At 38.4% G+C, this 25,546-nt stretch overlaps 2 protein-coding genes and 1 long non-coding RNA gene across 5 annotated transcripts in view; 2 read left to right on the plus strand and 1 right to left on the minus strand.

The window, feature by feature from the left end:
- Nucleotides 1–58: 58 nt before the first annotated feature.
- On the plus strand, nucleotides 59–4,192 carry LOC139443023 (uncharacterized). Of its 2 annotated transcripts, none has more exons than XR_011651716.1 (3): nucleotides 59–325; nucleotides 2,453–2,639; nucleotides 3,880–4,192. It is a non-coding gene; the product is annotated as an uncharacterized lncRNA (long non-coding RNA). The 2 variants fall into 2 exon arrangements; XR_011651715.1 differs by lacking the exon at nucleotides 59–325 and adding an exon at nucleotides 375–479.
- A 3,804-nt stretch (nucleotides 4,193–7,996) lies between these two features.
- LOC139442145 (serine/threonine-protein kinase Nek2-like) lies at nucleotides 7,997–22,590 on the minus strand. 2 transcript variants are annotated; one of them, XM_071222948.1, is made up of 9 exons: nucleotides 22,458–22,590; nucleotides 21,307–21,409; nucleotides 20,450–20,667; nucleotides 19,100–19,337; nucleotides 17,025–17,234; nucleotides 16,522–16,717; nucleotides 15,886–15,940; nucleotides 14,928–15,034; nucleotides 7,997–10,651 (listed from the first exon to the last, which is right to left on the minus strand). In XM_071222948.1, the coding sequence occupies exons 2-9, from the start codon at nucleotides 21,400–21,402 to the stop codon at nucleotides 10,356–10,358; spliced, it is 1,416 nt and encodes a 471-aa protein (XP_071079049.1). In that variant the 5' UTR covers nucleotides 21,403–21,409; nucleotides 22,458–22,590; the 3' UTR covers nucleotides 7,997–10,355. The 2 variants fall into 2 exon arrangements, with proteins under 2 accessions (XP_071079049.1, XP_071079048.1); XM_071222947.1 differs by lacking the exon at nucleotides 22,458–22,590 and adding an exon at nucleotides 22,159–22,405.
- Nucleotides 22,591–22,842: 252 nt separating this feature from the next.
- Nucleotides 22,843–25,546, plus strand: part of LOC139442003 (uncharacterized) — a 56,603-nt gene continuing 53,899 nt past the window's right edge. Inside the window, exons 1-3 of the mRNA XM_071222755.1 lie at nucleotides 22,843–23,173; nucleotides 24,208–24,298; nucleotides 25,374–25,463. Coding sequence (XP_071078856.1) covers nucleotides 22,950–23,173; nucleotides 24,208–24,298; nucleotides 25,374–25,463 — 405 coding nt within the window. The 5' untranslated portion in view covers nucleotides 22,843–22,949. The remainder of the gene's footprint in view (nucleotides 23,174–24,207; nucleotides 24,299–25,373; nucleotides 25,464–25,546) is intronic.

Raw genomic sequence — 25,546 nt, forward strand, 5'->3', positions numbered from 1 at the left:
AAAAGGGCCTCTCGATGACGGTCACAATCAAATGAATTAATTAGCAGTTATGAAACCCAGGCTTTGCTAAGCCCCAGAGTCGCCACCCACTACTAGCCATAGTGATTATGAGAACTGGGGTGTGAATGACCTCTAGTTACTTTAGTTAGTTAGAGAACAACGAAGTCAAAGGTACAGCACATCGAGCAGCAAAGCTCGATCTTCGTCAGTCCGATTCACAATCGCAGATTGAGTTTATTGGTGATCAGCAGCTTACCAACAGTGACAGTAGCTGAATGATTGTGTCGAATTACTCTTTGACTAGGAAATAATTACATAAGCAGACGTAAGTAAACGAAAGCAAACTTTGTTCGATGTCCAATATTCAGAAATTCAGCGACTGACCGACCGCACGTGTTATCTCACCGGAAGTTTTGAAAACGACATTTGCCGTAAACACACGATTCATATGACCTTCACCTGGCTGGCGATACACTGAGGTTGTTCACAATTTCTCTCTAAACCTCATGACTTTCTGATTTTAACTTAGTTGTTTCATTTAAATGCATGCGGTAAACATATTTTGTGTATTAGAACATGTTTCTATTTCAAAACAAATATGGCATTGCCAATTCCACTGTTTTCAGTGAACTTCAGGCACAGTGCTCACATAGTTCTTTCGTTTCTCGTGTCCATTCCTAAGTCAAGATCATTTCACATTCACAATATTACAAAGAGACATCACGTGTTGTCCGACTAATCTCAAAAGTATACATTATATGCTGTATACATGTAGGAGAGATATAGAAATGATTTATCTTTCTCATCATTTGTAAATAGTTGTGAAGGTCTATAATTATATAAACCTTATGAAATGTGAAGGATGTTATTAAATCTTCACAAGCATGTTAGATTCTACTTTAAGCCAAAAACAATGCCGGATGGGGAACCTTTCTTGAATATTTATGAAGAACGTCAAGTGGCCCTTGTCATAACCCTGATGTTATTAGATAAAGATTCAGATTGAAAGACAATAAAAAACCTCATAGATCCTATGACCCCACATTATGTTGGACACTGCATTCTTGAGTGATACAATGTAATACAGTACTTATTTGGTATAGTTTGTTATTTAACGCCGCACTTAGCAATATTCCAGCTATATGAAGGCGGTCTGTAAATAATTGAGTCGGGACCAGACAATCCAGTGATTGATGTGATGAGCATCGATCCATGCAATTGGGATACAATGACATGCATCAATCAAGTCAGCGAGCCTGACCACCCGATCCCATTAGTCGCCTCTTACGACAAGCATTGGTTGCTGAAGACCTATTCTACCTCAGATCTTCACGGGTCAATAACTCTTATCAGCCCAGTTGTCAAAAGCGCCACAATTCGCTGTGCAGTTGCATCATTTGGGCATGCCAGCTATTTATGATCATGAGTTCGAATCCCAGTTTGCCCCGATTGCCTTCTGACATTAGTGTTAAGACAAGGACCCCATGACTTTCGTGCTCAATTTCAACAACTGGTAATCAAAAGCAAGATCTAGTTAACACAGCTATAATCTATTTGCAGTTGCAAAAGGCACCTTTGGAAACTATGACTTTAATTTTATTACAAGTGACGTGTGCTTGACTGTTTCAGATACAAATAACTTCTACCTACACAATGATATATCCACATATCCATCTATATGCATTGAGTTTCGAAGAAATAGACTAGACAATTTGACTTATGTCAGTAATACTGTTCAGATGGTCTAACCGACCAGCTAAAAATCTGAAATTATTCCCATTTATAAATTGTTTACCTGCGGCAGAGAAAACAAATGGAAAATGCTTGACTATTTTTCCAAAGATGTAAAGACCTTTATAAAATTATTTACAATGGATGTGTTGTTATAAAACAGATTGTCTGTGGGGTCATTGTGTTTCTTTGATACTGTATGGTCCTGTGGGCTACCTCTAAACATGATACAAAATATATTTGTCAAAGCATGGATATACAATGTCTAATCTGACAAATATATATACTTTTATCTTGTTATGTTAAGCTTGCTATTGTTTTTGGTCAAGTAAGTGACGCCGGCACATTGTGCCTTTTCTTAATCTCTTATTTATTTATATGTCATCAAGCTTAACATAAACAAGAAAAACAAGATCATTATTCAACAAACTGTTACTTTAAGGAGATCAAACAGGTGTCATATGAAGCAGGCCTGGGGTGAATACATTAATTTTGTATTGAATACGAATAGGAATACTTGTATTCATGAGTTGTTATGAATACTGAATACTCAATTTTTTGTATTGACTAATATTCGAGTACAATTACTGAATACGAATACCCCAGGTCTGATATCGAGTTAGAAAATTAACATGGCCAGTTAGTTGAAATAGTCCTATTACCTATTACATTTCAGTTAAAACAAAAATAAGTCTAAGGATTGTTGTTCTTTCGTTTTTAGTTGATGGATGGACTTTCAGGAAATTTGACATTGTGGAAGAAGTCCAGCAAATTCCTCAGGAGAAATTTTTGGTCACTCTTCTTCCCAGTAGCTGCATCAACCGCCATCCTGTACGATTTGTCAAGGACAAGGCGGTTCAAAGTTAATCAAGCCCTTCTAGCTAAACAAGCAGAGATCAGAGCTCAGGGTGAGTATCTGCTGAAATGGCATTGAAATGTTGCTGCATTTGGTATGTCACACTTTGGCAAATATATTACATCTTAGAGTGTCACTCTTAACAGGGTCAGAAACTAATATATAATCTCGCTTGTCCGCAAAATGATGCGGTCCAGACTTGCCACCTATCTGTTGGTAAAGTGTAATCCACAATGAAATGTAACTCACAACTTATCCAGAAATCGATCATTATTAACAAATATCCAGATGAAGGGTGCATGTTAATGTCCCTTTTGTTAAATATAAATATATAGGGCTACTGTGTAACATTTGTTGGTCATGGTTAATTCTGTTCCAATAGCCTGACTGGCCATTACAAGCCACTATGAAATAGCTGGAATTTTGCAGAATCACTTGAACAGCGCCCTTATCTTTCTTGGTTTGTCAGCACCACAACCGTGCTTGTGGGTTTCACCGAAGTTGTAAAGGTTTATGGCCTGCATGACTTTGGCTTTCTTCTCGCATCAAGCTGACACACCTTGATAAACCGACATACTGATCAAAGTGCAATGCAAGTAAATGTTTTTTCCAGTTTTCTATTTGTTAGCTACAAAGCCATCTTCCCAAGGCAAGGATGTTAACTGACTATAAAAGTCCAGTTTTCACCCTTGCCGAACTAGGCTGGAATTCCAGTTACATTTTGGCTGGACTAACAAGTCTATGCATAGTCCAATCAAAATCATGTAACAAAACACACATCCAGTTTGTAAACAACATGGATTTCAACGTGCAGATTTCAGGCAATTGCTGTTTTTGCAAAGCATGTGTACCGTCAACTGGGCATTGACAGATATTTTGCAAATCTTTTCATGTTTTTAATCAAGGTGCTCGAGTGATTTGATGCACTTCGCATTATTACCGTTTATATTACAATATGGATCTTGATTAAAATTCAAATCATCTTGACCTGGCGCTGCCATTTTGTTTGAAGCAAATACAAGTGATATGAGAGATGGCATCTGATTGGTCAATAGGAGGGACATAGCTCGTAATAGCCACTGGTGGCAGTGCGATTAAGCCTGGAAATTCCAGCCTAGTTAGGCAAGGAACTTTTATAGTCAGTTAACGCCCTTGCCTCTCAAAGATGCTACAAAGCCGCCAGAGTCCCAACCATTGGCTGATTTATTTGCATGTTACTTTTGCTAGAATGAAGGTCATGATTGGATGGTTTGTAATGGAACTTTTCTACATCAACTCTATTATGTTTTCAGACTGAAGATGAAGTTCTCCATGCTAAGAGGGAGGTTTTTGCCATACTACATGGCATTGCTGATACCACCAGCAGCCTACTTTGTTGGCAGCTACTTCCAAGGGCAGCTTGACGAGACGCAGACGTTGTATCGAAACAAAAGTCGACTGTTTGGTGGCCGCAGATTAGCTGAGGGAGAGAAGGCGTGGTGATGGATGCAAGACTGATGAATGTGTGCTGTGTAGAACAGGGACTTAGACTTTATCACATATTTTGAATTGGACTGTAAATCATTGATCCTTCTGCAAACTAGAAATAAAGGGTTTAGTAATTTATGTTTGACGGTCATTTTTTAATGTTCCATGTAGTATACACCCAAGGGAGTTGATGTCATTGCTTTTTTCACACTTGTGACAATTCATTTTGGAAATAATAATTTTTTCAGTAGACTGCTGGACCAGCAGCCGTATTGAACACTTCTGACATTTTTGTCCTTGTTCTCATCTGTAGACATTTTCTCCACTGAAGCTTGGCATACATACACCCACCACTGTGGCCACCAAATATTTCTTCAAATTTGTTCCGATGTTTGGAAAAGGTTTTAATATTCTTCTCAAAACATCTAAAGATAATACTTTGTGGAAATGATGACAGCTGGAAGTGGTTTCAAGTATTTGCACAGGCCAATACCTTGGCTATTGTACTTGTAGACAGTGCTGCAGAAAGATTTTTCTGAACACATTGCTGATGTATTTTATCAATTGAAAAAAATATATTCCTACTTAATAAACAGTTTTGTAAGTATTTTGAAACCACGAAGCACAGCCTGTTGAGACTTTACGTGAATGATAATGATGATAAGTAATTTAATACTTTTCATGATCTGAATTCAATTTGGCCCCTATCAAAGTTGCCGATGGTATTGCAAAATAGACGTGTGCTTTCATGTCCAAGACTATTTGTCTAAAAATGAGAAGGGTATATGTTGGAACTTTGCATGAATGTTAGATTGTCAACATTTAGTGTTGTGAATAATTCGTAACTATGAGAAAAAAGCATGAGTTCCAGAGAGTTGAAAATTTGTGTGAAGGATTGATTGAATGCTGTCTCTACACTGCAGTTGACAATATGACGCCTACATTTTGCCTGGATGTTACTGATCTTGTCAGTGGGGCGGTCGGGTAGCCAAGTGGTTAAAGCGTTCGCACATCACGCCGAAGACCCGTGTTTCTTTCCCGACATAAGTACAATGTGTGAAGCTCATTTCTGGTGTCCTCTGCCGTGATATTGCTGGAATATTGCTAAAAGCGGCGTAAAACCATACTCACTCACTCCGTGGTTGATAGCATCACCCCACATCTTCAACCATAATCAATGGCATGACACACATCAACCAACCATTCCTCTTTGGTGGCTACTTTGACAAGTATGAGATTTTCAGATTCTGCTAAGAATTTCTGCAGGGATATGTCGCAGATGTTTTCACCACGAAACCTAACATCAAGGTTTAAAATAAAAGGCTTGAACATATTGAAGGGAGTGGACATCATATGAACAATAATTCCATTCAATCAGAACTGATTTACCTATCAACAGAGCATTGATATCTAGAATTATTGTGATCATCAGGAAACTCCACAGTGAGTGAGTGAGTGAGTATGGTTTTACGCCGCTTTAAGCAATATTCCAGCAATATCAAGGCGGGGGACACCAGAAATGGACTTCACACATTGTACCCATGTCGGGAATCGAACCCGGGTCTTCTGCGTGATGAGCGAACGCTTTAACCACTAGGCAATCGACCGCCCCTGGAAACCCCACAGTACACTTTTGTACTTCTTTTTCAAACAGATGTTTGTCATCAACAGTACTCTGCTTAGGCAGGTTAGGAGTGAGTGAAAGCTGTTTCACGCTGTATATTGATCATAACAGCAGCCTGTAAATAACCATGTCGGAACCACAGTGTCCCCATTTCAGTCTGGAAATAGTCTTATCTTACCGGCCCATACCAAGAATTATAACTCATAAAGTATGTCCTATATTACAATATTCTATATTTTGCCCTGCAATCCACACAGGTATCCGTTGAGGACATGCAGGACATGGTTCCCATTCTTCTTTCTGATGTTGGAAGGTTATAGACAGATGCAGCCAGCCAATAACTTTTGCTGATTATATAACACAATTCATGACGAGCAGCTGACCAATGTTTAGCATTCAACACTGACCCATTCAAATGATCAACATTTAGCATTCACACAGGGGCCTGTGAAGATCCGGATAGGGAATAGGTCTTCAGCAACCCATGCTTGTCGTAAGTGGCAAGTAATTGGATCTGGTGTTTAGGCTTGCCGACATAGTTGATGCATTTCATTGTATCCTAATTGCGTGGATCGATGCTCATGATGTCAATCACTGGATTGTCTGGTCCAGACTGGATTATTTACAGGCCGCACCATATATCTGGAATATGCCAAGTGAGGCATTAAACAAACAAGCATTCAGCACGGGATCCACTGAGTGGATCACTGTTTAGCATTTAGCACAGGATCCAATGAGTTGATCACTGTTTAGCACGGGATCCACTGAGTGGATCACTGTTTAGCATTCAGCAAGGGATCCACTGAGTGGATCACTGTTTAGCATTCAGCACAGGATCCAATGAGTTGATCACTGTTTAGCATTCAGCACAGAATCCACTGAGTGGATCACTGTTTAGCATTCAGCACGGGATCCACTGAGTGGATCACTGTTTAGCATTCAGCGCAGGGTCCACTGAGTGGATCACTGTTTAGCATTCAGCACAGGATCCACTGAGTGGATCACTGTTTAGCATTCAGCACAGGATCCAATGAGTTGATCACTGTTTAGCATTCAGCACAGAATCCACTGAGTTGATCACTGTTTAGCATTCAGCACGGAATCCACTGAGTGGATCACTGTTTAGCATTCAGCACGGGATCCACTGAGTGGATCACCGTTTAGCATTCAGCACGGGATCCACTGAGTGGATCACCGTTTAGCATTCAGCACAGGATCCACTGAGTTGATCAATGTTTAGCATTCAGCACGGGATCCACTGAGTGGATCAATGTTTTGGAGTGTGACTATTGCTAACACTGCATCATCAGTAGTGGGATGTATGACTAATGTTGCAGGAGTGAATAAAAAAACAACTTTTTTTTAATAGTTTATTATAAAAGGAAACCAGTAGGATATGTCTGTCTTCTTGTATCACAGTGTAGGAAGACATCATGCCATTCAGACATGCCATTCACCCTAGTGCAGGGATTGTAGTCAACAGTGACATTTTACAGTCGGTTCAGGAAGCCTGATAGAAACAATCCAACAAGTTGGTCATAAGATCAATGCCACATTTGACTTCAAACGATTATTATGATATGAATAACAATAACATACAAAGCAGTATGAACTAACAAGGAGGGCAACGGGATACACATAAATTTCTAAGTCTGTTGATGTTGTATTCGCATTCGAAGATGTGGTCTGCATGATATCAGTTCTGAAAAAATTAAACTACATCATGTTAACACAGAGCTCACTCTCTACTGTCACCAACAGTCCTCGATTCTTACAACTCCCAGATTAGTTGACTTGTTACATTTGACACCCGCTGTTGCATGGCGTCTATAAGAGAGGTTTTAACTGTTGCCCCTTTTCTCCAGTTCTAATGATGGTGATTAAAGGCACTATGGGAAGCTGCTGCTCAAACAAGGAAGTCAGGACTGCGAAGTTGAGGCCACACGTTTTTCCTTTTGGTTTACATGTTTTCTGGTTAATTACCCTGTTAATTTCATGACAAAGAATCATAATTTAATAACTAAAAAAACAATTCATACAGTTACATAAATAAGTATGCAATGTGTGAAGTGTTCATTAACTCAGTCCTGGACTGAAACATATATGTAGTTTTTTTCATTGTTAAAATACAAGTTTGCATTCAGCAGAATTGTAAACCAATTTTTAAAAAAAGGTTTGGCCTGAAAACTATGCGTAAATTATGGACATTTCATGGAAGCAAAAAATGCACATGATGATATAAATAAATAACATTTATACACAAAATAAATTACAACTGATCAACTGAAATCACAACCACCAATGAACATAACAACCTAACCAACTAACAAATCAAAGCCAACATGAGATCACAGCTTACAATACAGACAAAGTGTACCTTTTGGTACCAACAATACTCATAATTTACACTCCTTTCGTAGTTATTGAAAACTTGGAATCCAAGTTTCTTTTGTATCAATGAACAATAACCATGAAAATGAATGTACTTGATAGCTGTCTTGAAATCAACCTTGAGCACTTTACAGGTTTACAGAGGATTCACACATTAATCATATTATTTATTAGTTACATATTTCGTTGTCCGAACTCGAGAAAATGGATGAAGGAAAAGACTTCTTGGAAATATCGAAGCTGTTCAAATATCAAACACATTGTTATGAAGCATAGTATCTGATATCAACAAGACAAATTTGAACTTTTCTACTACAAACATTGAAACAATGAAAATGCCACGAAAAGCTGACTAGAGCTTGAAAAGACAAGTTCTATGATGGTATTCTACATTAGAAAAGTTCTAGCGTGGTAAATATGTCCTAATAAGCTCACTAGTAAACATCTATATTCTATGTTGTTATCCCTTGATAGTGTACTTGACTGAAGCAGTAACTAATTATAAAGTGAATGGTCTCTCTTTGGGAAACAACACTACTCATTCAATACAGACAATTCTAACAAACGTTAGAAAAAACAAAAGACATGATAAACAAATAGTTTCACAGGAAGTTTCAACTTTGATATGAAAAAAAAGGAAATACTGATTCATGAATCTAAAATACTTCTTTGTAAACACACGCAACACAACTTGTAGTAGTGGCTACCGCTATCACACTAAACTGGTAACACCACAGTACTACCCAGAAACACAAAACTCAAGTAGAATAGCACTCAAAATTCACTTTTTCATTTCAAATTCACATTATCTATAACTCAAAATTTGTTATTTCAGAAAGAAAGAGATCAATATTTTTCAGAACAGTTTTTATCTGTACCATCTTAGTATCCTTTCAAAATCAGTGAAAATCATTTGCAAATTTAGTTTGGGAAATGTTCTGTTTCAATCTCATTAAAATCAGATCTTAGTCCTCGCTACAGCGACACAAAGACATCCCATTACAGGTCATCTCAGAACGACCTTTCAGCCGACCAATCAGAGCATTGCTTAAACATCACAAAAGTGAGAGTCTGAATGTGTTTTCTGATCTTGTAACCTCGCATTGGGCATTCCAAACGAAATCATCGTCTATCTCTTGCTTCAATGGGATAAATATGTGAAACAAAACACTTTCCATGGTCTGTGGAAGTACTGTCATACAATATCTGCCATCAATTAGACATTCCAGATTCTCCCATTGTTCAGTTTTTAAATTCTGAATTGAAAACCTTGTCAATTTATTTTCAAAGTGTAGTCTGTAATGGAAGTTGCCATTTTGAAACTAGTGCCATAAAGCTACAGAAAGCTGCTTTCTGATTGGCTCCTGTCGACTTCCTGTAATAGTCATTTCATTGGTCAATCAAAGTTTGCGAAAGATCACTCTGACTGTAGACATAAACCGTAATGGGTTCTCCTCAGACCTTTGGGAAGCAGTAGTGAGCCTTAAGACCTGATTCTAATGAGATTGTGTCCTGTTCTTCAATCTCACAAACTCAGCATTCCGAGTGAGTGAAACACTTCACATGAAGCACTTCATACATCTAACACATGAAAGTAGGATTTCTTTAACAGCTGTACAGAGTCAATATCATTCCTGACGTCTAGAACAAAAAACCCAACTACCTTGGAAACACAGGTAAATCAACTTCAGACTCCCAGGTCTTTGTGCTGACATTTGCAACTGTTATGCTTCAAAACTGATGTAGCATTAAGTTAGCATTGTGAATAATTAATAATGTTTTCGCCCATCTCAAATTATACCCCTGTACCACTGTCCACAATGTTAATACACCAACATCAAGCCAAACATTTTCTAATGCCAATTATTTGAATTTCTTGATAGAAATAAACATGTATTTGTTCTCTCACATACAAAAACAAGTAGTCCCAAGAAGAGCTCAGCCTTGGATCTTTAAACTTGGAATAAGGAATTCCAATAGCACGATATTGTCATTACTTTTAAAAAACAAAACACAAAATTATCACAAGAGAATGAAAGCTCTCATAACAATATGGCAGCCATTATCACACAACATTCAAATCACTTTGACTGGCTGGCCTCAGCAAGCAATTTCTAATATAGATTCTGCTTACAAAGAACTGTTTCAGCATCAGATTTACAAATCATCAAAATTCCTGAGATGACTTCTCCGATAGTTCTCTCTCTATATAAATAGCCCTAGGCCACAATTAAAAACACATGATTCAAGATGGCTAACAACCTGATTCATTTCACACAATAGATATTAACGGAAGTATAACAAATTGCGGGTCTTATATTTTGTATCTAAATCAACTCCTCCATAGTCAAAGGCCCTAACTTTTGCCTTGATCAATCGGTCCTTGATTTCTTGGCGCTTTACCAATTCTTTTGTGTACATATCATCATAATCTTTCACTTCAGTCACGTAGTCAGGGAAACGCTGGCGTTGACGAAGATTCTCCTTGCCGTACATGTCGAAGGAAACACGTTTCTTTGGAGTGTCTGCCTCCTTCTTCCCTTTGGAAAGACAAGAGTGAGGAGACTCTAGATCGGTTAACTCTGAAAATATACAATGACAGTGTTAGACATTACGGCATGAGGTTTGAGACAAGAAGAGTGTTGAGATTTTACCAAGGTGCTGTTACATTTTGCACAGACCATGTTTCATTTCGTTATGATGCATCAAGTTAAAAGAATTCGAGTTAAAGACGTTCACCACTTTGGTGAAACCCACTAGCACGGGTATGGTGCTGACAAACCTAGAAAAATAATCGGGGTGAATCAGGGATTTGAACCCATGATCAAATGTTTCCGGTGTTCCCAAGGGACGCAACTCTGCACAGTGAATTGCGGTGCCTCAGATGTTTGGGCCACCTGTGACCCTTTCAGTAAAGATCAAGTGGTTTTGGAGACCAAGATGCAATCATGGATACACCAATCAGGGTCCAGTGGTGTGTGTCTTAGCCTTCATCACAAAGGATATTATGTTGAAAACATATTCTGGTCATATCGCTTAACATGTAAATGGTCAATGGTCTCTCAAGGTATACCTGAAACAAACCCCATGTGGAATGCAAATGCAGAATATTTTTCACCTTAAGCATATACAGTTGCTACAATATGAGTTGCAAGTGATGTGGTATTACAATGCTTTCCGATACTTACCCATTTCTGTTTCTGAAGATTATTTATAGAAATGGTACTACTGACAGTACAAACAACACAACAATGATTTTGTCTGAAACTTTAATGCCTAAAAATAGCGCAAAAAAAACACACATTTTTTTTATCTTGGCACATTACCGAACCTGCGGTACAAAAATATTCTTGCTCTGTATCTGATGTCAGATTGTCTTAAAGGGCAAGTAAAGTCAACATACCAATTTCGAAGATTGTAATATTTTGAGACATATTTACTCACAAATGCTTGACCAAAATTAAATTTGAGAAACAAATTTAGCATAAAACAGACAGGCGAAATTGTCCCCCAAACGTAAAATTGCGCCACTGCGGCGATTCCCCTTATTTTGGTTAAAACAGATTCCTGGTGTTTGAATATTTTAGGAGCCAAACCTTCGTTTATAGGAGCCAACCATTTATTCCACGGAGCCTGACTGAGAATCTGGGATTGGACATACGTCCACCCAAGTTTCATTTGAGGTAGGACATATGTTCGCAGCTGCTTCAATGTGTGAAATCTAAAGATGGGTATTCTGTTGTAATAATAGACCGGTAACCTTAATTATGTAAATTAATTATGTAAATATTTCCTTTCGGCGCACTATCACTTCATGCAAATGCAACCGGGTACAAACTACCCTAGCTATTGATGAAACACCTTTTATGGTCACCAATCATATTTAAGTCACATAGGTGACCAAAATGGTTGCTACTTAGGGGGCTGAAAGAAGTTTCAAAATCTACACCATTGTTGGGTCGCAAATAATTATTTATGTTTTAAAAGCATCCATCGGTCCCATATAGTGTTTGATAGGAGTCCCCCCCAGCTTAAACAAACACAATGCTGATTATCCCTTGGTCAGCTGCTGGACAAGAAAGAAGTCACTGTTTCAGGTACCCAACAGGATGTTGGTGATAAAATGCAAGTTACAGATTGTTAATAGTTATTAATTTTTATGCACAATATCAAGATCAAAGTTGACGTTTCACACATTCAACAATGTATGCAATGCCCCAAAACATGTTTGTTTTGTAATTTCAGTACTTTCATTTGGACATTTAGATAATCTCTAGGAATTCCCCCCTCAGAAACTGACTTAAAATATGTAGGACTATTGACATTTGCAAGCAAATCGCAATAATTTCTTTCACTTTACTTGCCCTTTAAAACATACCAGTAGTAAATGATCAACATTGTCTTAAATATTTGTTTGTGAAAATATTTTTACATCCAAGCTGACTGAGACATAAAAGAAGTTCATCTCTGTGAAGGGTGTGATATATTCTGATGACTGTTTACAAGTGCTATACACTCATTTTCTACAGACACACATGCCAATTAAATGTACTGGTATATACATATGAAGGGCAATCTCATTAAAATATGATCTTAGATCTCGCTACCGCTAAACAAAGATCTGAGGACATCCCATTCTGGGTCATGTCAGACCAACCTATAGCGAACTTTAACCGACCAATGGAACAACAGACAAGAAGTCTGCATAAGCCAATCAGAAGGCAGCTTTCTTGTGCTTTACGGCACCAATTTCAAATAGGCGACTACGCTTCAAAACATATTTTGACAAATTCTCAATTAGAAAAGTGAAACCTGAACAAAAGTACATTCCGGAATGGTTAGAAGATGGTCCAGATTGTATGAACTCAGTCGTTAACTATTGTTCAGAATATCCCGAGCTAAAGTTTTGAGGTTGCGTCAGAAAACACATTCCGACTGTCACTTTTGTGATCTGGTAAGCGACACTCTGATTGGTCCGATGAAGGGTCGTTCTGACATGACCCCTAATGGGATGTCGTCAGATCCTTGTTTAGCGGTAGCGAGAATGAAGATCTGATTTTAATGAGATTGATATGAAGGGTGACTATGAAAGAAGTGTCAGAAGACTACATAATGCATACTGGTTGTACTACAATCTTGACCGCCACTGTCAAAGTACTTGCCCATGATGGTGTATTGCTGAAAGCAGCGCAATAGCGTTATCACTCACTTTAAAGGAGATATATCTTTCTTAATTTGATGTCTCATGATTTGTATCTGTTGCACACCAAGTTGACATGACACCAGATTGCATGTCACCAGATCAGTGCTGTTGAAATGCACTTAGGTAATTTATTTCTATATATGTTGATCGCAGATTTTTAAAATCAAGATCAGGAGTTGGAAGAGAGAATAAAAAATTCAAACGTTGACACTGTGGCTCTGAAGAAGTAACACCATTCTCATGAGACTAAGACATTGTATGTTACAGATATTTGTCCATTTAGCAAAGTTTTATAAATCTCATGCTATTTCATCATGTGGACAGGATTGTACTACAATCCATATGCATTATGTAAGCTTTAGGATAGTGAGGTTTGATACTTAATGAATGGCATGTACAATCATGCTCCACTACGACAAGATCAACTACAGAATGGATCATACAATTCAAACACTGCTGATGAAGGGAAGGCACTATGTCAGCTAGGCATGACCAATAAACAGTGATTGAGTGAGTGAGTATGGTTTTATGCCGCCTCTAGCAATATTCCAACAATATCACGGTGTGGGACACCAGAAATGGGCTTCACACATTGTACCCATGTCAGGAAAAGAACCTGGGTCTTTGGTGTGACGAGCAACGCTTAACCACTAGGCTACCCGACCGCCCCGACCAATAAACAGAACTCACATGATCAGCAAAGGGAAACCAGTGATATTTTTGTTATTTTGGACATAAAAAAGTAGGGTACACATTGAAGTAGACATTGATTATAAATATCTGTATCACATAACATTACAAGAGCATGACAGGAAACAACTAGAAGCATCTACAGAAAAAGTGGATAGTTTAATAATTTAGCTACTTGTCATCTGTCAAGAAGAAGGACATTACTGACTTCTTGTCACAATCTGATGTTGTAGAAGCTATGGACGGATGTGGAGAGTTGACTTCTGGATTTCAGGGTCTTTATTAGGTCACTGGGACACTATGTGAAAGGTGCTTGATAAAGGTAATAGCTCTAATATCAAAATGTCATATTGAGAGAATAAAGAATTTGTCAGGTGGGTCCTTTTTCTTGACTGGTGATGCTAAATTCTACAAAGCAGGACAGTTATATATTGCACATTCAGGAGCCACAGACATAGGATGATATGATACACATAATGCCTGGATGTATATATCACATCAGTCCATGATACGATAGAAGAAAAAGTTTCATTTGGTTATGACTGAAGTGAAAAAGCAGACCATTTAATTGGCTTTTTTAAAATTCTGTCGCATTTGCCAAAGACTTTTCATGCTTAATGCTTACTATTCACCCAAAAGATATGATAATGTAATACATATTACATAGGTTAGAGGTATCTATACTGTACAAAACATTATCAATCTTGTGTCAACTTTTGAATACTAAGATGTACTGCATTGTGATGAAAACCATATCATGGACCAAAGATCATGCATATCAAGTAACGATCAGAAATGTATGAACATGTCAGACAGTCAGTTGATTCTTTGAAGTGGAGAGCGAGATGGCTTAGAGCGGACATGACAAAGCTTGTTAGTGGGCAGTCTTGGGGGTGGCACAACAAAGCCAGCAGGAAGACACACAGGTGAGATGTTCTCTCCATTCTGTAGGCTGTATTTCCTACCTGGCATAGGGGTGGGGGATCCCTCCGCCACCCTGGGGCTGCAGTAGAGATTCTCGTCTATCACAGACCCTCCTTGACGTTTACACTGAGACAGGAGATCCATAGCTCTGAAAATATAAACATTGTTGGTGTCTTTCTTTTGCATACAGCTGTTTGTTTCAAGTTTCAAGTGTCTGTAGATGAAGTCATATGAATAGTTGGCGAATTGGCTTTTTGTTGACATGAAGTTTTACCATTTAGTTGCAACACACACACACACACACACACACACACACACACACACACACACACACACATTTGTTTTGTTTGTTTGTTGTTTAACGCTGCGCTCAGCAATATATCAGCTATATGACGGCAGTCTGTAAATAACTGAGTCTGGACCAGACAATCCAGTGATTGATATCATGAGCATCGATCCACGCAACTGGGATAAGATGACATGCATCAACCAAGTCAGTGAGCCTGACCACCGGCAAGTATTGGTTGTTGAAGACCTATTCTACCCCGGATCTTCAAGGGTCCTCATATCAATTTTAATACTTATGCATGGGCCAAGTGACCTATTTACTGGGAAAACAATGGACATATTGAGGAATATAGTACCAATAACTTGGGGACCCCTGACAACCAGGAGCAAAGGTACACCATGACAAAAAGATTTTTATCCCCATAAGGTGAGGTGAGGTGAAATGGGGTTTTATTTTGTGTTCAAGATTATTGCACTCATAGAGCGCCATGCATGCTGTGGTATGACCCCTGATCTTCCACTCTACAGGCAGACACTGTACCACTAGACCACCGAGGTGGTCGTACCCCAATAAAAGATTGTAAGCTTTTACACCATCAGTCTAACGTTGTATGCACAAATCACACGTCATAAGGCCATACATAACTCTCTTAAATAACTGTAAAAAAAGTCACTCATAAACTAATAGTATCTGAAGCTTATGTGATTTACCTTTTCAGTTTATCATCTGCAAGTTTCTCCTTTAATGCAAGACTTCTCTCTCTACCTGAAAGAATCATGTTTATATACTTGCTTATGACCAAACGTTACACATATATATATGAACATATCTGGAAACTAAGACGAGTTCTATGGATGAACAACTTCTTTATTACAATTAGTGCGACGTTTCGGTGTAGATCCTAACATCTTTATCAAGCAAGTGATGGATAGTGCTAAACAACATAGGTATGTATACTTATTAACATCAATGTTTATACAGTAAATTGATTGATGGACACAGAGAGCTGATTAAGATAATTGGAAGCCAGTGGATGACTAATAAAGAAGTTGTTCATCCATAGAACTCGTCTTACTTCATCACACCAACTTCTAAATGCCACTGAAAGAAGATATCTGGAAACCTTTTACAGTAGATTCCCTTTGGGCCTTTCCATTTTGTACACAACTTTTTATATCAGTAGGCAATTTCGTCGACTTGAAAAAGCAATATATTCATAAAAAAAACCAATGCTGGTGGTGTGACGGAAAGGATCAATAAAACTGCTGGGGACAGCATGATTAGCACTGAAACATATTGGTTTTATGCTTTAAGAAAATGAAATACCAGGAAAACACTGGACTTACTATCAAGCTCCTTCTCACGAAGATCCAATTGTCTGAGCTTAGCACGTAGTTCCTCTTCCTGGCGTGAGATTCTATCTGGTTGTGGTGGTGCTGAGGTATCACTCTCGCTGCGAGAACTGCGGCGGGATAATCTATCTCTCATACACACCACAAGACTGTCACTCAGAATATCCTCAATGCCTGGCCTCCGAACAACCTACAAACAACATACAATTTAGATTAGTTAGCACCTTCGATTCTGTTGATAATTTGGTTCACAGATTCCTCCACAATGTAGAGTTTGTCACAATAAAAATATCATGATGTAGTTTTGAAAGTGATTTCTTACAAGAATTGTCTGTCAGGTGAAATAAAGAAAAATATCAAGAAGTGTTTAACGGAATGGCAGGTAAAATGATTACTTTGTTTCACAAATCAACTTTGAATTTATTTCATATTTCAACTTAATTTAACACTCGACAGGAAGAAAACCTTGCAAGGCACGATGTCGTCATACCACCCACCTCAACTCTAATCATCTTCCTAATCACTTGGTCCAGCTGGTCTGAGTACCGAGATGGAAGACGAGCGAAGTCACCAATGCGGATCTTGCGATTGAGTTCTGTTTGACTTGTGGCAGTGAATGGAGGGTAGAGGGCACACAGCTCATACAGCATGCACCCCATAGCCCAGATGTCAGACTTCTCGTTGTACGACATATTGTTGACTAGTTCCTGGAACCACAGAATTGGATAGATTTGTGCCTTTGAATTTACATTTAGCTGTGTACTACAACATGGTTCCATTCAATACACAACTGTAAATTTTATAAAAGAAACCCAGTATATTTATATACTTATCATATCTCACACTAAGCATTTCTTCCTTCTTCTTTCGATCCTTCTGTGGAAACATGCTTGAACAAAGTTTTACAGCTTCTAAAAACAATTCACCCGGACACATTCCAGCATCACCATGGGCACCCATCTTCCCGAGGCAAGAGAGTTAACTGACTTTAAAAGTCCAGTTTCCACCCTTGCCGAACAACATTAACAAGCCACCCTAACTGATGAAGCTGCAGTGTGAAAATTGAGATGGTGCACAACGTCTGGATCTGTGTGGGCCTGAGTACAATCAACGATGTTTAACTCTAACGCAATCCCTCGAATGTGTAGGAACTTCATGATGGGCTTGAAAATACGGATAAAAAGCCACAGGGCCGAAGAAATCCAAAATGGGAGCACCTTCCATTTGTAGTGGCGGCCTTGGAAAATTAACCAAAGGAAATAGCGATGCTCCCGATGGATGGGTACGTGATGAAACACGTCCTGGTGGTTGAGACCAACCATGTGGTCGGTGGGTTTGATGAAAATTTGAGGGAGCCTGATTAATGTCACGTGAAAATCCTCTAGATACACTGTGTTGTTTGTTTTCATATTGAAGATAAGGAAGATCAGGGAGTAAAATCCTAGGGTACTTGTGTTTGGACTTTCTATATTCTATGGCATGTTTTGAAAGCGTACCAATGGTTTCTTTCAGTGCCAGAAGTTGGCTGGCCGGATACACTCGCTGCATGGGTGTGGACGTCATCGGTGGCGTTCCAATCAGTGGCAGAATGTAACCATTCTGCAGGAGGACCATCATGAAAGGATCGGCCATGATTGACCAATTTGCTGCAAATAGACTAAGTCTGCCACCTACAGGAGTCTCTACAAAGGGTACAACTGGAGGCAAAAGTTCCCAGTTGGAGCTGTGATTCCTGGATGAAGAACGGCAATCCCTGGTAGATGTGAGTGAGTAATCCCAGCTATGGCGATCCTTGTGAAGGTTAGAGGACGAACATGTACGATCATTCTGAGGCATAGTCGAATCCATCATTGTCGATTTAGGAGTGACTGTACGCTTAGCCGAATGGGTGAGCTTGACGATGACAGAAACATCACGTAAAGGAGCGGGGGACGACAATCGATTGGTAGCTGATGATCATGGAAAAATAGCAGGGTTGAAGCTGCTTGGATGAGTCGTCTGTAGAACCATGCAGAGGTCTGAGGCGGCTGGTTTCTCCACTGTAGGCGGGAACAAGGATGTAATGAGGACAGAGACTGTTGAACTGGGGGGGCGCTGAAGATGGTTTGATGACAGACACAGAGGACGGGACAACTGGCTTGATCACCCTCTTAGGCTTCTTAGTAGAGGAAAACCATGTTCCACGTCTTTGGACTTAGACTGCCGGTCAACTTCCTGCTTGTGGCGATTGCGTAGGTAGACGGTAAAGGATTTATATGTGAGATGGGTACATCATTTGTCTTTACTACAATGGCCGCGACAATCACAACAGAGAGGATCCGAATGGAGAAAGTTTGTCTGCACATGAGACATGCCAGGAGATTTTTAATGTTCGGTACCCATCTTCCCTCAGGTTATAACATAAAGATAATCAATACATGGTGATGCTATGTGTTTTTGTGAAATGTTTTTAGATGCTGGAAACTTTGTTCAAGCATGTTTCCACAGAAAGATTTAAAAAAAAGGAAGAAATGCATCGTGCATAGTTTGAGATAGGATAAGTTTAAAAATTTAACATTGTAAAAATACCTACGGGAGACATGTAATATGGAGTTCCAACATAGGTCTTGGCGAAACTTGTTTCATGATGCAGTACCCTGGCTAGTCCAAAGTCTCCAAGTTTTACATTCCTGTCTGCATCAAGGAACACGTTTGCAGGCTTTAGATCACGATGAAGAACAGCTTTGCCATTTTTTCGTCTGTGGCATTCTTGTAGAGCCAAAGTCATTTGTATGAGAATTTTCCATGCAAAGTTTTCGTCAACATGCAAACTGCAAATCGAAATAGCTCATATTACTACATGAAGAACATAATAGATTACATATTAAAAACATGTTTAATTCACACATATTACACACAAAATTAACCATAGGGGTAGAAGGGAGGGACTTAACATTTTGATACCAGCATGTGCATTTCAGCGATTCTCAATGCTAGTTGGTTGGGCGAATTGATATGTCAAATTGTTCCATTGTTGAAGAAAATATATGATGTGAACAACTGTTCATCATGTTATCATTTTTTAACAGGTTAACTCTGCTGGGCTGTCATGTCATATTTTTTAAATTAATTTTCACTCTTAAAATGACAAAGGGTAATATATGGGCTAGCCATCTCAAAACTCTGGCTCGCTGGCTCTGGACTTACACCACTCATTCACCAGGACCAATAATTAGTAATTCTCGTAAGACCAAACATTATTAGCATATGTTCCCAGGCCTGGGGCACAGTTAAAGAGCAGTCAGCCAAAAAAGGCTTGGCCTAGTCATATCTTCGACACCTGACCACTGTGACATTACTTTCATGCCATAGTTCCATTTTCTGTTTTGCTTGTTCTATTAACCTTACCAAAACTACTTTTCCTGTTTCTCATTGGTATTCTGTCTAGTGTGTTTGGAATGAGGAAAGGCATGTTCAAGTAAACAAATCCTTTATTTTATTTACTTTGTCTCTGCTTCTGCATAACATCTACTTAACAAAGTAGCATACAAAACTGGTTCTGTATCGTGCAGCTAGTACCAGTCTAAATAATTGAGTGGATAGCTCAATCAGGTACAGGTACATACATTATTGTTAAATCAAAATAGGAATAACCATGAAAGAACTTAAAAGCTTTCCTAATATTAATTCCCAACTTCCATTTCACTTCATGTTCAAGCTATAACAGTGAGTGAGTGAGAGTATGGTTTTACGCCGCTTTTAGCAATATTCCAGCAATATCATGGCAGACACCAGGAATGGGCTTCACACATTGTACCCATGTCGGGAATCGAACCCGGGTCTTCGGCGTGACGAGCGAACGCTTTAACCACTAGGCTACCCGACCGCCCCTCAAACTATAACAGGAGATTGTTAGTGCCATTACAATCTTCAAATAACTCACCCCTCCTTTCTGGATTTAGCAATGAGTGTGGAAAGATCCCCACCCTCACAAAACTCCATGATGATGTAGATGGTGGTGTTATTGCGGTCGATGATGCGATCATAGTAACGGACAATGTGTTCATGTCGAAGTTCACGTAACAAGTTGACCTCTGACACAAGCATCTGCTTTTCTGATTCTGTCATGGAACCATAGTCCATCTCTTTCCACACAAGTACCTGGAATAGATCAGTGTTAATTTAAACTAAACTCAAGCAAGTCATTTACTCAGGGATTGAAATAAACAAAGAAAGTCTAGTAGCCTGACATATAGCAAGACTCAGACAAAAATACAATAAGAAGAACTGGTTAATCTCATCATAAGTTTCTACAAGGAAACATTCAAGATGTCACTAAACCTGTTAAATGAAGTCATTTACTCAGGGATGGAAATTAACCAAGGTCTAGTAGCTTGAATAGTGATGACATATACAGTGATATAGCAATACAAAGAATGTCTACTATCCCGGATCGTGATAACACATAACAATAAACCCAGAAATGTTTGAAATTCAACTAGCTCTTAAGATACCTTTAACATTAACAAAACTGGTTTGCGCTAAACGACTGGTACTAATAACCATCCCTGTTTACTGTTTAATATTATACTTGATTATCTTCATGTGACCAAACTATGCAAAAAAGGAAAACTTTGGTTCTTGGTTCTCAGGCATGAAAAAGAAAACATAAAATTGTGAACCACGGGCATGTCTTGAAACACACTGTTTCACACCTTAAAAAGCCCAAATTTGAAAGGTCATTGCCTGTAAACTAATTGTTTCAAGTGATAAGTTATGAGTGACAAACAGACATTATACCTTTCCATCTTTTTTCCTCCTGATCTTTTTGCAGGTTCCATAGGAACCTGTTCCTATTGTTGTGACCACTTCAAAGTCATCAAGAGTTGAGGGCATCCTAGGACTAAAGAATAAAGAATGTTGGATAATCAGACAAAACGATAAACGTTTGTCAAACTGCAATGAAACCTGGATAAATGGATATGTTTGGGATTTTAGTAAATAGGGTGGGTAGATTTGTTGGCCTTCTTGGAATTTTAAGGCCTTAGTGATTCATTTTTATATTTCAGTATGTATATATATATATTATATGATAGTGATAGGAGTTAGTTTCAATTTCTCAAAACTTTAACATGTTCATACATTGTAAACTGCAATCAACAGTATCAAATATGCATGCAAAGAATTTACTTTTTACAATTGCAAAATAGAGAATGTACAAAATAAGGAAATAATAATGGTTTAACACACACTATAAATGTTGTAGGCTTCTTGACTGAAGCTTATTTAACCTGTTTCCAACCAATTTTTATATAATAAAATAAATATTGGTTTCAGTGTTATTCCATGTAGATTTCTAATTGCATCTACTAACAGTAATATTACAATGTCTGTTTTCCCCCCTTCAAAACATAATAAAACAAACATGATTGTCATGCAGGATAACAAGCTGTCCTATATCTAGTATTCTCTAAATCTAATCTGGATGAAGCCAGAACCTACTATGATGTGACGAATGACACAACACTGACCTGCAGCACATCACTCTGATGTTATCAGTAATCTTTATTACTCAGATTGACATGCACACATAATATCCAAAATCTATGAGGTAGCTCACAGAAGTATTCCTGGAGTGATATTATGACTTACGTTTTTAACAAATTCATTGATTGCGCTGGTACAATATTACTATGCACCACATCAGCTACCAGCTGGTGATTAGATTTCTCTGCAGATTTACTCTGCCTAGAATGTTTACTTTCTGCTTTTCCTGACACATGATGCCCGGAAGATGTAGCTTGTTCCTGCTTTACTGAATTGATAGTATCCATTTCTGAACTCATATATGAGGACTTAAACAAATCTGGTCAAACAAAAAACAACACAGGTACACCATGTTGTCATAAAATTGGGACAGCTATCGATACACGGACACTCTCTTGATCTACCTGTCTCAACTTGCCGTGACTTTCGACCAATGGAACACCCAGTCATGCAGATTGTGATGCTGTGTCTGAACACGCTTCAGCCAGAGCGGGGCTACTTCATAATTTGACTATTTAGTACCAACAAACCACATGGTATGAAACATCGATAATTGTTGTTTTGATTACAAAATCAAGAGAAAACTCTGGATACGATGCATAAGTGTTGACAGATTTGTTTTGATATCGCTGTATCATTTTCACTTCTTGGCTTCGAAACTGCCGCACTCATCTAACACGTTTCCTGATTGGTCACTTGACTAAACGTAACGACGTATTTTATTGGTTGAAGGAGTAGAGGGCAAAGTTTATTCGAGGTCATGTGATTTAGTCAAAATGGCAGCGCACACATGATAAGAACCATAACAGAAATGTTTTTATTTTGAAATTTACAAGATAACCCGTAACCGTCTACTGTAATAGACATGTGCGATCGAGAGTCATTCATTAGGAAGCATGGCCTCAATATCACAATCCTCTCGATCACATCCCTCCTCCATAAACAGAGAGGGGGAGGAAACTATTGCTATGTTGTACAAGAGCTTCAGCAACAATTTACTTCTGGGACAGTGGGAGTTGGCACGAGCCTGCCTTTCTCAACTTAGCAAGGACTGTCATCAAATTGGCGTTGACATCAAGGATGTGTTACGCAAAGTAGCTGCATATCCATTTGATTCAAGGTATTTCATGCTGTTGAATTTAACATATTGATACAGAGAAGTGTATTATATTTCAAAGAATATGGTTCCCAACTGTCAGTTTGGCAGATATCTTATGATATTTGTACATACACCTTTATATGCTGTTGTTGATTAGTGTTAATTAGTGATACTCATGAAGCATGAACCTATGATAAACTGTTCAATGACTTTCTCCATTTACACACTCACTGCCAAAAGAAATGGGAATACCATACATGTTGGTTCATATGTGAAGACTTACTCATATTCAGAGATATATAATTGGTTTGATGCACAAACGAACATACTGGTATGTTGTATGAACTGATGCTCATGAACGCATCACATGTGATCAGGGTGCACCATTTGTCTTGTACAGGATTGGCATGTAATGTTTGGAAATCATGTGCAGCATATCGTGATAAGAATAAAGACACTCTGTGGTAACACTTGACTGATTGTTAGTTTTGTCATTATTGGCACACCTTGGAAACATCTCTTCTTAACGTTCTTACTTCTCTATGTGTTGCTACGGTTCGTTTTTCTTTTGGCGGTGAGTATATTTCCCAACACATTTAGCCAAGTATTAATTTGGATTCATATGTACATGCTCAATGTAAGTGGATCTACAGTCTAGACATCATAGGCAGTGCCATGTGTGAAACTGAGACACTGGTACTGTATACATTAATTAGCATAGTCTGTAACTGCATGATTGATCATAGGATTTCAATTAGTAGACAGTTGTTAAGTGGTTATTGAATAACTTCAATCAAACCTGCTAGTATTGCCTACTGACTAGAGACTCATGCCCCTGTACATGTTCTCAGGTTCTTGTAGTTTGAAAGAAAAACATATCCCTGGGGATTAAAGTGGAAATATGAGATCCTCAAGTAACTAATCATGCTAATGGCAAGATAGTATTGATGATCACCTACCTTATTTCATTTGTGATGACGTTAGCACCATTAGAATATTCAATGAAAAAATAGTTTTATAGGTTTGTATTATTTGTAAGGTTTATTTATCTACAGTTATGGTTCAGCGTCGCTCAGCAGTCCTCATGAATTGTCATGGTTGTGTCTTCTTGAATGCAAACAACTGGAAGACTGGAGTGAAGATAAGGTACATAATTAGCACGTTCAATGTGACCAAAATTGGCCTGAGTTTGTCAATGATTGTTTTACCTAGATGATAAGTTTTTCCTCTTATCATGCACATGCATTAACTAAGTGATTGATTGTTAGAGCAACTGTAGTCTTTTGTATAGTTATGAAAGCCCAGTTTAGCATGTGGAAGACTTGTTAGATAGATCAATCATTTCCTGCCATTTCCACTATATTACACACCATAACAATGCCTAGTTTACCTAATGTAACTTGTGTAAACTGTAATGAGGTCTAAAACAAAAATGTTTCATTTGCATTAAATTCAACATTTTGGTCATTTATGTTTTGTAGCATGTGATATGTCACTGTATATTAAGTGGAACTTGTAATTGCCATTTATGTTGATAATGATGTCAATAAGAATGCAGATAAAATCTTTTGTGTTGTCATCTAGAATTGAAGTAATTGAATGTTTGGAACTACACATCTTCCCGAGGCAAGAGCGTCCACTAGCCTTTTTATCAAAGTCTTGTTTCCACCCTTGCCACATCGAGCCCTCTTTTCTGTGCTAAAGATGATTGGACTATTGCACATATCGATAATCCAATCAGGGAACGTTTCACAAAATCAACATCCACGACTGGTACACCTTCGTATGAAAGTGATTTACCACAGTCTTTGTTGACACAAATATGTCTTTTTCAAGTTTTAGACCCCCCAGGAATTGCCTATGTATTTTTGTCAGGGATGAAATGACAAATGTTTTCGTTATCTGATCAACGAGGTTGTCGCCTAATGTAGTCACCGTTTTTGTGAAGCTATATGGGATAAGAACAGAGATCATATTGGATATCGCTTTTCATTACAAGCGCACAACTCATGATCTTCGCGGGGTGGCGCCAGGGTCAAGCCAAGAAAAGTGGCCTTGATGTGGCAAGGGTAAAAAGAAGGCTTTGGTATAGGCTAGTGGGCACGCTTGACTCGGGAAGATGGGTACTACATTACTTTCTTTTATGTGAATCATGATAAGTAACAGTTTCCTTACTGGATGGTGACAACTGATGCTGGGCTGTGTTTTTTACTCTTTTCAGAACGAATCCCCCAGTTACTTGACGAAAGAGATCCAGTTTAGATTGCTTCTGACCCAAACATGTCAGGAGGCAGATTCAGAAGTCATTAAAGTAAGTGATCTTTCTTATAGCTCATTGGAATTAGTTTCTTTGGATAATTCTGCTCATTTGTGCAACTGGGGAATTTCATGATT

This window comes from Haliotis cracherodii, unplaced genomic scaffold (genome assembly GCF_022045235.1).
Source record: "Haliotis cracherodii isolate W230 unplaced genomic scaffold, xgHalCrac1.p SCAF_5, whole genome shotgun sequence".
Lineage (NCBI taxonomy): Eukaryota > Metazoa > Mollusca > Gastropoda > Lepetellida > Haliotidae > Haliotis > Haliotis cracherodii.

Excerpts from the sequence above, each read along its gene's own strand:
- LOC139442145 (XM_071222947.1), bottom strand. The coding sequence starts at position 22,352 with ATGAGTTCAGAAATGGATACTATCAATTCAGTAAAGCAGGAACAAGCT. Across the intron at positions 20,668-21,306 it reads GGAGGAAAAAAGATGGAAAG|GTACTTGTGTGGAAAGAGAT; the intron begins GTATAATGTCTG and ends GATCTATTCCAG. Across the intron at positions 17,235-19,099 it reads CTCCATATTACATGTCTCCC|GAACTAGTCAACAATATGTC; the intron begins GTAGGTATTTTT and ends CTGTGGTTCCAG.